The sequence below is a fragment of the Capsicum annuum genome, chromosome 2, assembly GCF_002878395.1.
Source record: "Capsicum annuum cultivar UCD-10X-F1 chromosome 2, UCD10Xv1.1, whole genome shotgun sequence".
NCBI lineage: Eukaryota > Viridiplantae > Streptophyta > Magnoliopsida > Solanales > Solanaceae > Capsicum > Capsicum annuum.
The window spans coordinates 153,970,927-153,988,647 of record NC_061112.1 but is presented as its reverse complement, the minus strand read 5'-3'; the positions used below and the strand labels follow the sequence as shown (position 1 = coordinate 153,988,647).

General features: G+C 33.9%; 1 protein-coding gene and 1 pseudogene across 5 annotated transcripts; both read left to right on the top strand.

The window, feature by feature from the left end:
- Nucleotides 1-5,276: 5,276 nt before the first annotated feature.
- On the top strand, nucleotides 5,277-9,290 carry LOC107860737 (annotated as a pseudogene).
- A 1,800-nt stretch (nucleotides 9,291-11,090) lies between these two features.
- On the top strand, nucleotides 11,091-16,299 carry LOC107860738 (serine/threonine-protein phosphatase 6 regulatory ankyrin repeat subunit B). Of its 5 annotated transcripts, none has more exons than XM_016706206.2 (3): nucleotides 11,091-11,643; nucleotides 13,426-14,243; nucleotides 14,657-16,299. In XM_016706206.2, exons 2-3 carry the CDS (start codon nucleotides 13,533-13,535, stop codon nucleotides 15,944-15,946), a joined length of 2,001 nt encoding a protein of 666 aa, XP_016561692.2. In that variant the 5' UTR covers nucleotides 11,091-11,643; nucleotides 13,426-13,532; the 3' UTR covers nucleotides 15,947-16,299. The 5 variants fall into 5 exon arrangements, with proteins under 5 accessions (XP_016561692.2, XP_016561691.2, XP_016561689.2 ...); XM_016706205.2 differs by lacking the exon at nucleotides 11,091-11,643 and adding an exon at nucleotides 12,561-12,691; XM_016706203.2 differs by lacking the exon at nucleotides 11,091-11,643 and adding an exon at nucleotides 12,698-12,815.
- The last annotated feature ends 1,422 nt before the right edge of the window (nucleotides 16,300-17,721 follow it).

Sequence of the window (17,721 nt, the reverse complement as noted above, 5' to 3'; positions counted from 1 at the left end):
AGTTCAAGAACCTTTTTTAAAACTTCAAGTTTGTTGATTTCATGAATTTCATGTTGGGCTTGAATGTATTCATGATTATGATGATAATTGAATTTCTAATTCATGATTTATTACAAGATTCATGTAAATTTATTTTGACATGTGTGTAGTATGATGTAAATCCATGTTAAAGCCTTTGAATTTGTGAGTTGGGATTGAAAATCATGATGTCCACATGTTGATTAGTATTATGTGCATAGATTATGTTCCCTAAGTGTTTGATAAATTGCTCATGTGGATTAAATGGGGAAATCATGACATGCTAGCATATGTGCAAGCTTATATCTTACAAGTGTTTCATAAAATGTCTCTATGAATGAGTTATGAACATTGTAATGCTTTTCAAGATCATGCTATGCTTTACTTTTCATGTTATCGAGTTCTGGGGTATCTAATACCCAACAATCTAGTTGTTTACCTAGAATTACAGTAGCTTCAGAATAGTCTCGGTGATGTCACGTACAGTAGTATTCAGTCAGTACATAACTCAGTATAGCCAGTCAACAAGTAGAACTCAAAACACGTAATTAGTTACAGTACTCAGTGAACTCAGTTCAGTTCAGTCAGTTAACACGACCAGTAACAGTTCAGTCTAGCCTAAAACAATTTAAAAATCAGTTCAGTGTCTATTCAGTTGAGAGTAGGATTCAGCATAGAGTGAACCCAAGGATGGGGACTTACCTGCTAGTAGAAGGTGTGATCCTTATAAGCAGTCCTTGCATTGCAGAACTACGTAACCAACGTAGGTTGAGACATCAACCTGTCAATTAAGGGTTAATGAGGTGTTCTACCTGCTAGTTGAGGGTACCACTGTTCTCGTTTAGAACACCTGCCAGATGAGGGTGACTCAACACTTGTCTTTACCCATGACACGGTACTGACACCCTTCCAACTGAGGTTACAGGTTGGACCCCAAATCAGTTCAGAGAAGGGGCATGTCGGTTAGATGATTATCTCTCATAGTTTTAGTTACAGTCTCGGTATAAAACTTTAGTTCTACGGAATCAGGACTGTCAGACACAGTCACCCAACTCAGTATAGAACTCAAATCAGTTCTAAAGAATCAGGACTGTCAGAAACAGTCACCCAGCTACCAGCAATATAGTTATCAGTAAACTCAGATATCAGTTATTCAGTTATCAAAACTCAGTATCCAGTGTTATTATAATCTTAGACACAGTATATGTAGATATATGCACAGTATTGCATAATCAGTGTTTCATCAATTTCAGTTATACATGTACTCTCATTCAGTTGTATTCATGCTATTCAGTCAGTTATTGTTCATGCACATGAACCCATGCATATCAGTCTATCTCACTTAACATACCAGTACATTCAAAGTACTGACACATATCTTTATTTTGCACTATGATGTCTTATATCATAGGTTCAGACGCACAGGCTCCTGACCGTACTTAGCAGCCAGACTATCAATAGCAGACCTAGTTGTAAGTCCTCATAGTTCGAGGATAAAGTTATCATATCATTTCATTATTTCAGTATTCAATTTATTTCAGTAGTCGGGGTTAGTTGAAGACTTGTCTCATCAACTCCATTTTCAAACAGTTTAGTTAGAGGTTTTTCAGACTATATTATTTCAGAAAGTTCAATTATTCAGTTTTCAGATATGATTGTCAGATGTTCAGTATTTAGTATTTACGTATTAGTATATGATTCAGTTTTGAACCTTATGGCAATTTCCACCTAATTTCCGCATTATATAGTATTATTATTCAGTGATTGCAGCAAATACCAGTCATGGGTTAGCTTGTGGTCTTTCGAGATTATGAGAATCGTGTAGCGTCTGGGGTACAGACTCGGGACATTACAATCACACATATTAGGTACAGTTTAATTTTATATTTATATTAGTATAAATAAATCTTTTATAAATTTAAATTACATATCAGAGTTATGCATATACAAGTAAAAATCAAAAGTTCAAGTCCAAAATGAGGGCCTAATATATAACCTAATAATGTGAAGATAGATGGTGCAGAATAAGAAACAAAATATGAAATATCTGTTTCAAGCGACACCATCAACTTTGGTTTAATGTGGTTTAGGTACATTTAATTTGTATAAATATTTTATTTTTGGACATACTCTTTTTCTATTGTTTTGATTGAATATTCAATTTCAACCAACTTTGATTTAGTGTGATATAGGTAAATTTAATATGCTCAGTATAAATTTTGTTTTTCACTTAATTTGTTTTTTTTTCTGTAACAAATTATATTTCATCTGCTAATAACTTTTTTTCTAAATGCATCTATATATATTTTTTTTCTGTAACAAATTATATTTCATCTGCTAATAACTTTTTTTCTAAATGCATCTATATATTGAAGTTTTGTTTCGTACTTTTGCACACAACAATTGGATCAACAAGACAAATGGAGAAATATGTCAATCTAAGTGTTCTTCAGTAGTACTTCTCTGAAAGCTTAAATGATGCTTCGCATTGATGAGAAACATATCCGTAATCAGTGTACTAGTTTGCAAGTATAGTGAATACGCTTTTTATCATATTATCCTTACTTCAACAAACGCCATGTTGTTAGACAAAGCAACCTGAATGTTGCATCCTAGATTGTACATTTTTTTCAGCATTTCATTTCTTTGATGTTGGTGCTTGTATATAAATTATGTGTTAATTTATGTAAAAGTAATTCATTGTTCTTATGTATGTTTTGTATAGTGTAATATATTTGAACATAAATTTGTTAACACCGCAATTATACTTTTTTCATTTTATATTACTTCACATCACAATAACTTTCCTGATTTATCAAAATAGAAAAGTAAAATAAAATATTTATTTTTGGTATAAGAGTAAATAAAGCGGAGAGAGTAATATTATCATTTATAATGGTAAAATTTAATTCAAATTAATAAGATGTTAGCCATGTGTTTTTAATATAATCTCTTGAATATTCTTGTAAAATTTTATTTGTTAATATAAGAATTTGTTGTAATATAATGAAAATTTTAAAATATTCCTATTGTTCATAAGTAAAATGTACCCATTCTTTCTTTAAGATTTTGTATCATTTAAATAATTTTAAACAAAAAAAATCATAAAAATTTTACATTGTGTATATCTATATTTATTTATACTATATTAAAAGTGTGAAGAGTATTAAAAATATTGTTTGAACTTTTTGCCTGAAATTCTTTCTTTTAGATAAAATTATCTTTTCACTATTTTCTTAATATTTAAGAGTTGAAAATTAATTTAATTTTAATAATAAAACTTTTCCCTAGTGGAAGTCATCAAATTAATGACAACTAATACTTTTCCATTAGGTTAAGAATTCTAAATCAACTAAATTTGATTTTAAGAAGACTTTGAAAAATCTAGAAATAAATATGAAAGCGTTAGAATAAGAAAAATATAAAAAGTATCAAATTTTTTTAAATTTTATATAAGTAATCAAATATTTTCTAAAGATTTAACTTTCAAAATAAGAAAATATTTTACATATAGAAAAAATAAATAAAAATAATCATGCTACAAGTATGATTCAAATTGATATGTTTCTCTTAATCTTTAGCAATAAGAAAAAGAGGTACTGAATGATAAATGCAAACGTGACGATCCATTAACCACTTGAAACTTTTGATGGTAAAATATATATGTGTTACAATAAAATATATGTTATGTTTATATTATTATATTAGTGTGAAGGATCTTTGAGAAGTGATTTAGCACTTCATTAAAAATCATCGCAATAGATAAAATTGTCTAATTTTAAATAATCAAAAGTTACACGTGCGAGGCACGTACAGTTAAACTAGTATATTAAAAGTTTATGGGGCCTATTTAAGGCCCCGGTATAACATGATATTTTATGTTTTATTTTAAAGATAATATTTTGTAATATATTTGACTAAGTTATTTATTTATTTATTTTTGAAAATGTGTTTTTAAGTTTGAAAACATTGATCTTAACCAGGTTTTGATGATTTTCTCGCTCATCATCCTTTGAATATAATAAATTCATTCCTTTTAAATATTAGTTAAACACATTTCATTTTACCCAATAACTAAGAAATCATAATTAAAAAAGTAATTTTACTAATTTACCTCTTGAAAAATATTTTGAAAACTTTAAAACAAATACGAACACTTTCAAAATTAATTAATTGCAATGTAATACTATGAAATAAATTTAATTAATACTTTAGTGATCTACTAAGAGACAACCATTTTTAGTAAGATGACTAACTAATCTAGAATAGATGGAGTAATGCATTGGGTAATGAATATTATTCAATACTCTCAATTATAAAATGGACATATAATGATATATCGTCCATTAACTTTCAAAACTAAATAAGTACTCTCTCTGTTTCATTTTATGTATTACAATTTGATCAGATACACAGTTTAAGAAATAAGAAAAGATTTAATGATATTATTCAAATTATCATTTATTAAAAAAATGTATTATTATTATCCTTAATTAAGCGAGACCTTGTAAGTGAGATCAATAAGGATAATCATGGAATTGTATTTTTAAATAGTTATCAAATAAAGAATAGTGATATTTTTTTGAACAACGAAAATGAAAATGACAATACATAAAATAGGATGGAAGGAGTTTTACTTATTAGACATCTATTTTTAATATAATAAATAAGGTCCATTTGACCATGAAAATCATAATTTTTCGGAGATGGAGTTGAAGTTGTGTTTGACCATGAATATAAATGAAACTTATTCTTGAAATTTTGTAAGAGAAGTATGTGTGAAAAAAGTGAAATCCAAATACAATTTCAGAATTGTATTCGAATTTTTCATAGCCAAATGCATCTTATTTTTTCACTAAAATAAAATAATTTTTTAAGAAAATATAAATAATTTTTATGACCAAAAAACTAATAGTAAAAATAAACGGAGGGAATATTTTTTGTATAAATAATATAAATACCAACCCTTTTGGAAGAAATTATACTCTCTTCCACTTTTTTAATTACTTTACTCTCTCTCCCTATTAATATATATAACATAACCGACATATACATATCCTTCTATGCATATGTTGAGATTTTTATAATATATTTAGGGAGTTGGAGTTTTTTTTGTAATATTAGAAATATAAATTGTGTATTTGTATAATTTTTAGATATTTTATTTTAAATATTGAAATGTAGGCCCAAACATGGCCCAAAATGTTAACCTAAGTTACATGGAGGGAGGTAAATAGAAGTAGGGATAAAAGCAGAGAACAAGTCTCTCGCGCCACACCAACCCCGTACCAATCGACACCTATAGTTTTAGAGAGAGACGCACCCCTTTCTCTCTCTTGTTTCTCTCTCCTTCACCAAAATTGGCGATTCTCAATACACAACAGTATGTAGATACAGGAACACCCTATACCTACATAGAGAGACACACATTGTATTTGTATAGGTTTTTTATTGTACATAACTGCGCATCACCACCACCACTCTTCTGGTTAAAAAAAAAATACCCTTGCAATTTCCATTTTCTTTTATCTTTTCTTCTCTCTCACGCACACACACATTTACCTACACCGTAATTATGTTTCCATAGTGCATCTCGTAGCTGGGGATTTGGTCTTTCGATTGGTCCGTAGTATTAGAATGTGGGGTTTGATTGTAATTATTTTGATCAATCGATTGGAAGAATTGGGTGGATTTTGATCGTGACAGGAAACTCTGTGAAATCTTTGGGTGCTTTGGTTTTAGTCTGCATTCGGTAATTGAGGGTTTTCTTGTTGAATACGTTTTTGCGCCTAGGGTAGGGCCTGTTTTTGGGGGGTTAATATTTAGAGTAGAGGGTTATGACCTTGAATAGAGAAGAACGATTTTTAGCTGGGGCCAAATTTGATAATAGGTGTATTTTGATAAAGAATACCCAAATGAGAAGCTTGATCGATTTGGTGATTTTTGGGGTTTGAATCGTGAAATTGACAAATCTGGAAAAACGGAGATGGTTTCTGATGATATTAGTGACTTTTGGGGTTTGAATTGTGAAAAGGGAAACTTTCAAGAACACAGAGATGAGAAAACAAGGATGGGTTCTGATGATATTGTTGATTTGTTGCCTCAGGATCCTTTTGATATGGATATTACTAGTTGGTTAGAGGATATTAACAAGGATTTTGGGTTAAGTCATCTTGGTTTCGTTACAGATGAGATTGAGGTTGATGCTCAATTGTTTGCGGAATTTAATATTGTTCTAAATGGGGCTATGAGAATTCACCAGGATGTAGGGGTGCAGAAGATTGGTGAAAATTCCTATGTGTCTGAGATTGATGTGGGAGAGGGATTGCATGATTCCTTTGGTTGTATGGACGTTGAGATGGAGGATATTATGAGTTCCAGTTATTGGGTTTTTAGAGATGCTGCTCATGAAGATCAATCGGGAATGAATGATCATTGTGATGGAGATGGAGGCACTCCTTCAGATGCGCTGTATTTGTCCCTTAATTATCTAGGCTTGAGGGACCTTCTTTCTATTGAAAGGGTTTGCAAATCTTTAAGAGACGTGGTGCGTAGTGATCCACTTCTGTGGAGAAATATTCACGTTGATCATCCATTGAGTAATAAGATCACAGATGATGTTCTTATAAAGTTGACGGACAGGGCTCAAGGGCATCTTCATTCTCTAAGTCTCGTCCACTGCTCAAGGATCACCGATAGCAGATTGAATTGTGTGCTTGAAAGGAATCCTAACCTGAAAAAGGTCCGCTATTCTCTTTTGCTGCTTACCTAACAATACTTGTTTTGTTAGCTCATTGTAGTTTCTTATAAGATGTTATCACGTGTTACTTAAAGTAGTCTTGCCATGATTTGTAGAGTCCGATAATGGATATAAGATTTGCATAGCATACATATGTGATATTATTTATTGTGCTATTACTACTTGTATCACATATCAAGTTCTCTAGGTGTCAGTTTTGTTGTCAAAAAAATGTTATTGACCGCGACACTATTTCACTTGTAGTATTATCTAACCCTATCCGAAAAGTTGGATTTCAGGATCCTACACTGGTGAATTCCTTTGTTTCTTTCCCTTCTGAGTGCTCATCCTACTCTACATTCTGGCATCTATCACATCTGATACTGCCTCTACAATGCACTTGTCTAGTTGTTCATATTTCTTGCACAGGTGTTACAATCATAAAGTTACAACATTTATTGTTGATATTATCAAGTGAAAAAAATGTTATAGAGGTGTTTTTAGCAGAATTTGAGATTGTGTATTGAAAAGGAGGAGCATTGGTGTAGTGGAAAGACCTATCTCAACCTAATAACCTAATATTACTGAAATGAGGCAATTCTGGATTGTGACAGAAATAAGGAGGCATCATGTCTAACTATGTTTTCCTTAGTCTACCAATCAAAATATGCTGCTATTCTGCTATTTCCTTGGCTTTGCCTTTTCATGAAGTTCATCAAAGTCTGTGAATGTCCAGTATATTCTTCATTTCCTAGTTTTTTTAAAATAGTGTTTCATTTGTTTATTCTTATTATATTTACTGATGACATGTGTTTACTTTTCTCAATGCAGCTTAGTGTCCCAGGATGTGGAAGACTCACAGCTGATGGTATTCTCTGGAACTTAAAGGTCTTAAAGTCTGCAGGAAAACCGATACTTAAGTACCTTGGGATTGATGGATTATTTGGTATGACACACCAACACTTCGAAGAGTTCAAGGTCTTGTTAGGTGTCGATAACAGCAAGCTGCCATCTACTCGTAAACCACGGTATTTTCAAGGCGACCAGTTATCTGGGTCTTCTGATGATGATCACGCTATTGATATTGAAATATGCCCGAAATGCCAGCAGCTTAGAGTAGTATATGATTGCCCCTCACAAAGTTGCCAAAAGAAGAAATCTACTACTCAGTTATGCAGAGCTTGTACTATCTGCATTAAACGTTGTATCAACTGTGGGCGGTGCTTAAATAATTGTGAATATGAGGAATTGTTCAGTTTCGACTTGCTTTGTTTGGATTGCTGTAGGGAAGTTTTGGATCGCCAAGAGAGGCATGAGAAGCTTACTATTCCACTGGAAAATCCTGTTCCTCATAAGCAGACAAGCTGCCATTTCTTCATCTGTGGCTAGAACACGCAGTAGGGCAATGCTTCTTTTGCCTTTAAGCATCAAATCAAAAGGATGTCTGTTGAGTATTTTCTAATTACTGGTTGTGGTGCCATTGGAATCTGATGATTGTGGAAGTAGAAAGAAAAAGACAGCTGGTGTGAAGCTATATCGTCCAAGGCAGGCTTTTGTAAGTAATGATATTTTGAAGTAAAGAAAATGCGGGTAGGGCAGGGCTTGGCAGACGGTTTGACTCCTTACACAACTCGCACTATAGTGGCACTGCGTGTTGAGATCGAGAGAGCAGTGGAATTGTATGTGTCTATCCCATTTCCACTAAGACATTGAGAGGAGAGGAAATACAGTGATAGCTTTATTTATGGCTGAAAAAGCTGGATTTGTGCTATATGATGTTTTACCAATTGTGATTGTATTTGGACTAGGCCATCAATCAACAACTAGATCTGCAGATCCAGAAAATAAACACTTCTTGGTAAGTGAAGGGAGAAATTTGGCATCAACGCTGAGGTCAAGGGAGGTGATGTGCATTTGCTTCCACTTCCAGTGTATATATACTATTATCGTTGTTGTAGAACTGAAATTATCTGCTGTTTTCATCACCTGAGCCGCCGCCCCTAATGCACTCCTAAGAAAAGGGTTATAAGTGTACTGTTCTTTTTTCCCCCAAATAGACCAACTACGATCTTTGAGTGATCTCTCATGCTTGAAATCAGATACACAAGTGCCAATAACAAAGCTTGGCACACTTCTTCTTTCGTGACTCAGTATCTTCCCACATATAACCTGCAACTAAATGCCTTAACTCCATGCTTCCTCTTGCAGTGTGGGTTTTTGAGGTGTTGTGAAGTCCTTCAATGGCTTTGCTCGTCGATGGTTGCTATACAGCAGTGTTGACGGTTGTTCCTCCAAGTGATCATGTGTATCCGTAAACATTGTTTATGTAGTTATCGTGTTATCCCGAACCATATTAAAGAAAAATTCTTGCTTACAACAAAAAAGAGAAGTCTACTGTAGCTGATGTGCATGTATTTTTCAAAGGCCTTAGTAGCATATGCTCAGCTCACAGCTTATGAAACAGTTGTTGGTCCTACGTTTTGACTTCCGGTTACTAAATAAATAGTAGTACTATATTCCTATTCTAAGTCCAGTGGTTCTTCTGGCGTGCATTTTCATTTCTGAGTATAAAATGCATTAGATTAGTGCTAGCTATTCTATGTTATCTACCTACTCCAAAAAAAAACGACCAATGCTTGGTTATTCTCGTTCACAGAGTGTAGGGGTGGCAATGATGCGGTGCAGGTTTTTTTTAAACTCGCCCCACGCTCATACCAGCACCGCCCCACGTTTTTATTTTTTTCTTTTTTGAAAAAAATTTGCAACTCAATTGAAAATCATAATATTTCTAATACTAGGAAATAGTAACAACCAAATTCTATTATATCACTTTTCACTAAAAAATTGTTAGAAAAGTATCACGTGTACAAGTAATGATCAAATATCAAATTTTCATTAGGATGAATAAAAAAATTTAAAGTCATAAAATTATTTATTTGTAGTGTTATACATGTCCTTTTAAGTATCATAAAACTTTAAGTGAAGAATACATGCAATTTTAGGTAGATTCATGAGAATAATATCAAGTTTTAGCTTTTTTTTTTCAGTTTAAACCTGCATATAACCCATAACCTGCCCCGCCTTTCATCATTTAAGAAAAAATTTACTTAAACCCGCCTCACACCAGTCGCGCACCCACATGTATAAAACCCGCATCGCCCCGCACTCGCATTGCCCATCGCCATCTCTATTCACGAGTTAGATCGATATTCTAAAGTAGTTTAATTAATTAAAGAGTCATTTGGCACAAGGGTTTGTTACAAGGGATAAGTGATTGCTAATTCCGGAATAATTTAGGATGAGTTTATTTATGTTTGGTTGGGATAAAATACATGGAATCATTCATCCTCTGATTAGTTATTTGGCGATTGTAGGATTATAAAGGCTATCGAACTGTGTTGGTTGTTGATACTTACACCATATCAATAGGACTATGTGGGCTTTTGATTCAGGCCCATAGCAAAGGAAAAACAAACAAGATTGATACCCAATGATGGTGACTTTATTGATATACTGTATAACCAAGAAATTGATTGGAGTGGATCAATATTAGTTCACAATGCGTCCATATTTTTGGCTGATTAAGTCTACTTAAATATTGGTTTTCATCGATGTCACAAAATGTATGTTATCATGGCTTTGATGAGTAAGAAAATTTTTGGCACCTTCATACGCTCTCAAACAATTTGTTGAAATTCAGATATATATATATATATATATGTATAAATTAGCTAGCCAGTAGTATTTTGTGATGCATTACATTAGTGTATATACCTAATAATTTTTGGACATTTTTGTTGGAAGAAAGAGGTAAATTGGTAGTATTAAAAAGATGGAACCAATCAAATTTCGAAATTACCCATACATCAATCAGCCTCGCAATATATAGTGGGCGTGATTTCAGGATGAAAGTAAATAGTAGTATTCGTTTTGAAGAAGTGTAAATGTGTAATTATCATAGGATGCCTTGAAGGAGATGCTTGGACAAGTACACTTGAAAACGAATTGATGATTAAATAAATATAATTGGAAATGATACAATCCATTCCACATATTATATGATCTTGAACATTGTGATGATCAACATCTCTGTATTCCTACCTCTATGTAGAGGGGCAATCAGAAGTAATCTTTCAATCTTTACCATCACCATCGTGAGGCCAAATCAGATTGGTAGGATAAGAAGCAAAGACCATCCAACTTTTATAATAATGTCCTTTCTTGAATCATGATTGCCTTTATATTTCTACCTATCATTTTCTAGCACTTGTGTTGGCGGGCCAATCTTAAATTAATATAGTAGTACGACTAGTATTTTCTTTGATTGCCACTAAGTTGTGCTCCCCGTTGCCTGTTGGTGGAAAGATGTATTACACAAATTTGACCTCAAGATTCGAGCGTACACTCTACCTCTAAATCCGAGACTATATTGGGTATATATGTTCTTATTTATGTACAGCTCTAACATAACCTTTGGGTGGCAGACATACCTTGTGTTCTTTTTTCCATTCTTTCTCTGTGCCCATGCTCTATGATGTTGCTTTCTATCTGAACATATGGAAAGGAAAAAGGAGTTGTGAAATGCAGCAGTACTGGATGGAAAAGGACTTGAAAGAAAGTGAAATTGAAAAAAAGTAGTATAAGCACTGAGCTAAAAATTTGGGCAATCACATGCATTATTATTACTAGAACCATTTAAGTGTCTTTTTCCTTTTGATCACCTCCCCTTTCAGTTTCAGGAAAAAAGGTGCTGATATTAAAAACTGCTTTTTCACATGGGGCATATCTCTTCCTTTTTAGAGTTTTGATAGGTATTGCTGGTCCCCTATCTTGTTCACTTGTCTCAATTCTCTGACTTTGGGTAACAAGGCTTTCAAGATTCACAGGTAATTAATGTTACATATTAATTAATGGATGAATTATTAGTTCCTCTATGAAAAATTATCAATAGTGCATGTCCGATCCTCCAAAAGTGTTGTACTTTTTGTGAATTTGACGCGAGCGCACCAGTATTTTTTGAGAGTCCGAGCGATTACATATCTGTACAAAGGCATATGTGTAGGCGCAGGCAATTAGAATTTCTGGAATCATCTTTCACTGTATGATTATCCCAAAAGTTAGTTTATTTACAGATTCCTGTTAATTTCAGCTGTGTAATTGCCCAAAAGAAAAGTAAAAGAGGACCTAATATCAACTTTCTATGCAAAGGGAAAATACTTTTGATTAAGGGGGTCACATGATGTCTAGTAATCAAATAAAATTTCACCTTAAAAAATGATTAAAAAAATAAATAACCAAAGGAATAATGTATGAAATAATTTAAGTAAACTCAGTAGAGGGGCATTACAAAAATTTCAAGTGAGGTTGTTATTACAAAAGATAGATCATTCAACAATTAATACCGTAAACTCAATTTTGGTGCATTATTAATTATATAAATTAACGTATTATTTAATATTAACGTTCATACAGAAGACGAATAAAATAAATAAGAGTAAAATTTCAAATTACAAAGGAGATTATTTTTTTCAAAAATGCAAATTTGGAAAGAAATCTTTGAAAATTTCTCAACTTAATTATTATATTTCCAACTGCACTAAATTTTATTAGAATCAATAATTCCTGCATGAGAGAAGTTAAAAACGGGTCATGGACTGGGGAATATTACCAATTTACCCTAATTCCGGGGAATCAATTTTGGCGCCAGTTTTTCACTTCTGCGCACTGTTACTGAATTAACAGCTTTTTTCACACAATTCGAAAAAATCCAACGCATTAATATTTGTATCAAAATTCAAAATTAATAAATATAAAATAGGAGTATATTTTTTGATATATGTTATATCCTTAGCATCTTAATTTAATTTATGACCATTAGTATAAGTTATATGATTGGATACAAAAATTAGGCTGCATGCATAAATACATGAATTGGTACGTGTTTACTCTTGCACCTCTAATAACTGGTTAATTCTTGATTCTCTTCCATGATTTTTTCTGTTAGTTCTATGAGAATTTGCATCTTAGCATCTTGATTATAACAAAACATTTCGTAGTGGTAAGCACATCTAAGTGTTATTTTTACTGGAATAATGATGAGCTCAATCTTTATTCTCTCTCATGAATATCATACTTTTCTTGTTTTGTCTTCTCTTTTTTATAACTAAATGATGTTTTTCCATGTGTTTCTCCTGTTATACTTCACATTTTTGTACTATTTCTTAGGGGGTTTTGAGCTGTTATTCAGTATTCTTGAAGGTACTTCAACTATTTCATAACACATTATTTGATTATTGTGTGTACTCTAAGCTTTAAGATTGATTACTCACTATATGAATAGTGTCTCTATATACTTGTCTGGGGTATTAACTCTTCTCTATTCAGAACCCATTTACCTTTACTCCATTGGGTCTCCTCTCGAATACCTTTTTCATTGCGAAAAATTACAATGTTTATACATGATTAAGTTTATCTTTTAATGTGTATACAATACATGTTTAATCCCTTTTGACTTTCTGCTACTTTTGAACCTCTTTAGTGAAAATTCGGTTTCCACCCATTAGTCTTCTCTCATTATTAGTATCTTTGAGTAGGTGTGGCTCAAGCTCCTTTATGTCATTCATTCCTATCTCTTTGCGATCGTTAACTGTGTAGTTCTCTTGTTTCAGGATCTTTAATTTTCCCTCTGAAAGTGGTTAAAAAGAGCTGTACTGTTTGGTAAAATTTGAGCTTTGTTGATCAAGTCCTCTGTAATATCCATAATCTGTTAGTTTCAATGCCTCCAACGTATTTTCCTCTTCGTTGGGAGAGTACAGGGGATCAATGGTGGTACGCTTCACCAATTGATTATGCAGCTGCTAATGGTCATTACGATTTGGTCCGTGAACTTCTTCGACTAGACGGAAATCACCTTATTAAGCTCACTTCACTGCGTAGGATCCGTAGGCTTGAGTCAGTTTGGGATGATGAAGAACAGTTTGATGATGTGGCTAGATGCCGCTCTCAAGTTGCAAGAAAGCTGATGCTTGAATGTGACACCAAGAAAGGGAAAAATTCTCTTCTTAAAGCCGGCTATGGTGGATGGCTTTTATATACTGCTGCCTCTGCTGGAGACCTGGCTTTTGTTCAAGAATTGCTTGAAAGAAGCCCACTTCTGGTGTTTGGAGAAGGAGAATATGGTGTCACTGATATATTATATGCTGCTGCTAGGAGTAAAAGTTGTGATCTTTTTAGGGTTCTGTTGGATTTTGCTATCACCCCGAGGTTTCTGGCTCGTGATGGTGGAGAGATGGATAAACACATTGGTGAGGTTCCATCTGCTTATAAGTGGGAGATGATGAATAGAGCAATTCATGCAGCTGCTAGAGCAGGTAATCTGCAGGTACTGAAGGAGCTTCTTGCTGACTGCTGTGATGATATCTTGGCTTACAGAGACATTCAGGGTGCAACTCCCTTGCATGCTGCTGCTGGCAAGGGCCAGGTTGAGGTATGACTTGCTGGCTTTCCATTTTGAGCATTTTGCATTGACATCCCTTAGCCTGTCCACTTCTAATTCAAGATGTGAATATAGCTGGGATATTTGGTTTTGTATTTGACCTGAATTTTAAGAGTGCTTTTCTAAATAGTTAGATTTCTATGTGGGGAGCAAATCAACTTTTATGTCTGTTTTTCACCTGGCCTGAGACTCTGGTCAGGATTGACATGTATGTTTACTTTAATCCTTTTTCTATGCTTAAGATTACCTCAGAACAAGCTTAGATAATGTAACTCATTTGATCTCGAAATCTGAGTATCTGAAAGAGCTAATATTAATGTTAGCAGTTAGGGGAGTATTCTCGTAGTTCCTTATTTCGGTCTGAATTTTCTTTGTGCCTTATATCATTCTGTTTATGGTTGCAGGTTGTCAAACATCTTATAAAAAGTTTTGATATTGTTAACTCCACAGACAATCAAGGCAACACTGCATTACATATTGCTGCTTCTAGGGGCCAATTAGCTGTTGTTGAAGCTTTAATTGTTGCATCAACCTCATTGGTCTATTTGAGAAACAATGCCGGGGAAACATTTCTCCATGTAGCCATTACTGGTTTCCAAACTCCTTGTTTCCGCAGATTGGACCATCAAATCCAGCTCATGAAGCAATTGGTTTGTGGAAAGTTCTTCAACATTGAAGAGATTGTTAATGCTGAAAATAAGGATGGTAGAACCGCACTTCATTTGGCTGTCATTGGAAATATTCATTCTGAGCTTGTGGAATTACTAATGACTGTCCGCTCTGTTAATGTCAATACTCGTGATAAGGATGGAATGACACCACTTGATATCCTTAGGCAACGGCCACGTTCTGCTTCATCAGAACTCCTGACGAAACAGTTGATCTCTGCCGGGGGTATCTTTAGTCAGCATGATTATTCAGCAAGGAGAGTCGTAGCATCCCATTTAAAAATGCAACACGTAGGTAGCAGTCCTGGCACTTCCTTCAGGCTCTCTGACACCGAAATCTTCTTATACACGGGCATTGAACATGATGGCTATGAAAGCGCAGAGCTGAGCAGCTCAACTGAACAGAGTCAACACAACGCGAACACTGAAAACAGTTGTCCTAGAAATGAGGGTAAAACCACCAATTCTGCAAATAATGCTGCACAAAGGCTGAAGCGCTTTTTCCATTGGCCAAAAATAAGGAAAGGAGATACTCAGAGGCTTAAGAAATTGGCGGATCAAAGTTCTGCTAGAAATTCAGAAGCAGCGCCAGTTCCTCTTCGAAAGAGATTCTCCAAGCCTTCCTCACTTCCAAACAACAAGCGGACACTCTCTGTTAGAAGTAACCTTCCAAGTCCAACAGCCAAAAAGAAACTTGCTTCAGGGCTAGTAAATGGTGTCATGCTGGCTATACCACATGTTAGCGTCCGCCGTAGATCATCTTGCTCTAGTTCATTCTCAATTTCATCAGTGTCTTCACACACTTCATTGGACCAACAAAAGGCCATCCAAATTGAGAATGAGCTTGTTAGACCACCTTCTTCTAATCACGTACGAGCAAAATCATCAGATTCTATATACAAACAAATCACAGGAAACAAGAGTTTGTACTTGTGTTTTGGTGCTTCAGAACAAACTGCCAAAGCCACTTCAGGCGAGCTGAGGCCATATGAAATTTACGAGCGATCTGTTCTATCCACCGCCTGATGTTCTAGACTGAGTTAAAGATATGAAGGAGTATGTAATCAGAAATGGCAATGATGGTGATGGCTCATACGACGGACTCCAATAAATTTGGCAGGTCAAGTGAGCTCTTAGATCAACACATTTACTTGTCTCCGTAGTTTAATAGCCTACTAAGATTTCCAAGAAGTATGTCTCTTTGCTCTAGAAGAAATGTAAATCTGTTTGATGTTTTAATTTAACTATGTAAAATACCTCCATCGGCTGTAACTTTAAGAACTTGGGAACTAATTTGTCAAGCTTTCTTAGTTGTAACTGTGTGCAAGTTTTCCTTGAAGAAGGATGTATAATAAACATGCTTTTAGTGAGTTTAAGTAGCACTTTTGCAAGATTATGCCAATGCTGAAACTACATGTGGTTTGAACTTCTGACCCTCGCGTCTGTCTCCACCGCGAACCTTCAAGGACTTACTAAACTTGAAGTTTTTACCTATGAGCCAATTGGTCAAAAGTTCAAGATCATCCATCTCTGTGCCATTCTAGTAAATCACCCACTTTTGGTTTGCCTTATTTTCACTAAGATTGAGGGTTAACAGTTGGCCTTGTAGTAAATGGGCTAAAAGAATGGGCTTTGGGGAACTGTGTTTTCTGTTTATCCTGATAGTCAAGTCTAAAGAAATAGGATCCGGTCTCTAGTACTTTAGTTTAGTTTAGTTGGATTTGGATCTTGACTTTTCTACACATAATTAGGAATCCGACCTTTTGTATTTAGATTTCTCAAATGAGTTTCATTTCAAATTCCAATAGTTGATGTCTAGTTGATATGCGATTCTATGAAAATTACACCTTCTCCTATCAAAAAAAGTAAAGAGTACTTATTCTGTACGTACCATGATACATTTCATCTTTCAAAACGTGTCTCGATATTGTTGCTGTTTTTCACATTCTCAATTTACTTTTATACTCCCGACGTCCCATTTTATCCGTCCCAAATTTTTTAATATGATGTCCTTTTTTACTTATCAAGACAAGATAATTTTTTTTTCCATTATACCCTTAGTGTAATTGCTTACTCTTTGTTATTAACATTCTTGAAAAATATTGCAAAGAGGAGTACTATTAACAATATAAATGGTGCTTTGGTATTTGTCATCCATCAATATTGGAACTAACAATAAGACACAGTTAAGAGGGGCAAAATGATAAAGTTACATTACTAATTATTGTTTTCTTAATAATAAAAGCAAAATAGTAATACTAGAAGACGGTTCAGAGTTGGACTACATGTCAGAACAAATGCTGCAGCTCCTGAAAAAGAGTGAAATTCCGCCCACTTTTGAAGGCTAGCTCCTGGTTTGGAGCTTCATTTCCACATCTTACGTACTGGAAAAAAACAAATTCACAATGTTTGACAATAAGTAAAAGTCCACTAACTCAATACCAAGCTATGTCACATTTACAAACTAATTTCAAGCAGGCTATTATAAAAAAGAATTCCAAGTGATCTGAATTGTCCTCCTTAAATAGAAAAGCATGCAGTAGTAGATGTTAATACAAGGCATTTAGTTACGTGATCCACAACTGTTTACTTGGACCTAAATTGTCAAAGTTCAAATTTTCCTTCTTCTCTTTTGCCATGATCTTTTGTCTGGAATAAGACAGCTGTGATACACGTAATTTAATATTTATAGGTTGAAGATCAGTAAGAATTTTAAAAGATTAAGCAAATTATTATATATATGGTTGGTTTTTAAGAGGCGTAAATGAAAAATGAATAGGCATTTTTCTGAAAAGACATCA

What these genes read in the sequence shown, in the direction of transcription:
- LOC107860738 (XM_016706206.2), top strand. Translation starts at nt 13,533, where the DNA reads ATGCCTCCAACGTATTTTCCTCTTCGTTGGGAGAGTACAGGGGATCAA. An exon ending in CTGGCAAGGGCCAGGTTGAG is followed by an intron (nt 14,244 to 14,656) that starts GTATGACTTGCT and finishes TTATGGTTGCAG; the next exon opens with GTTGTCAAACATCTTATAAA.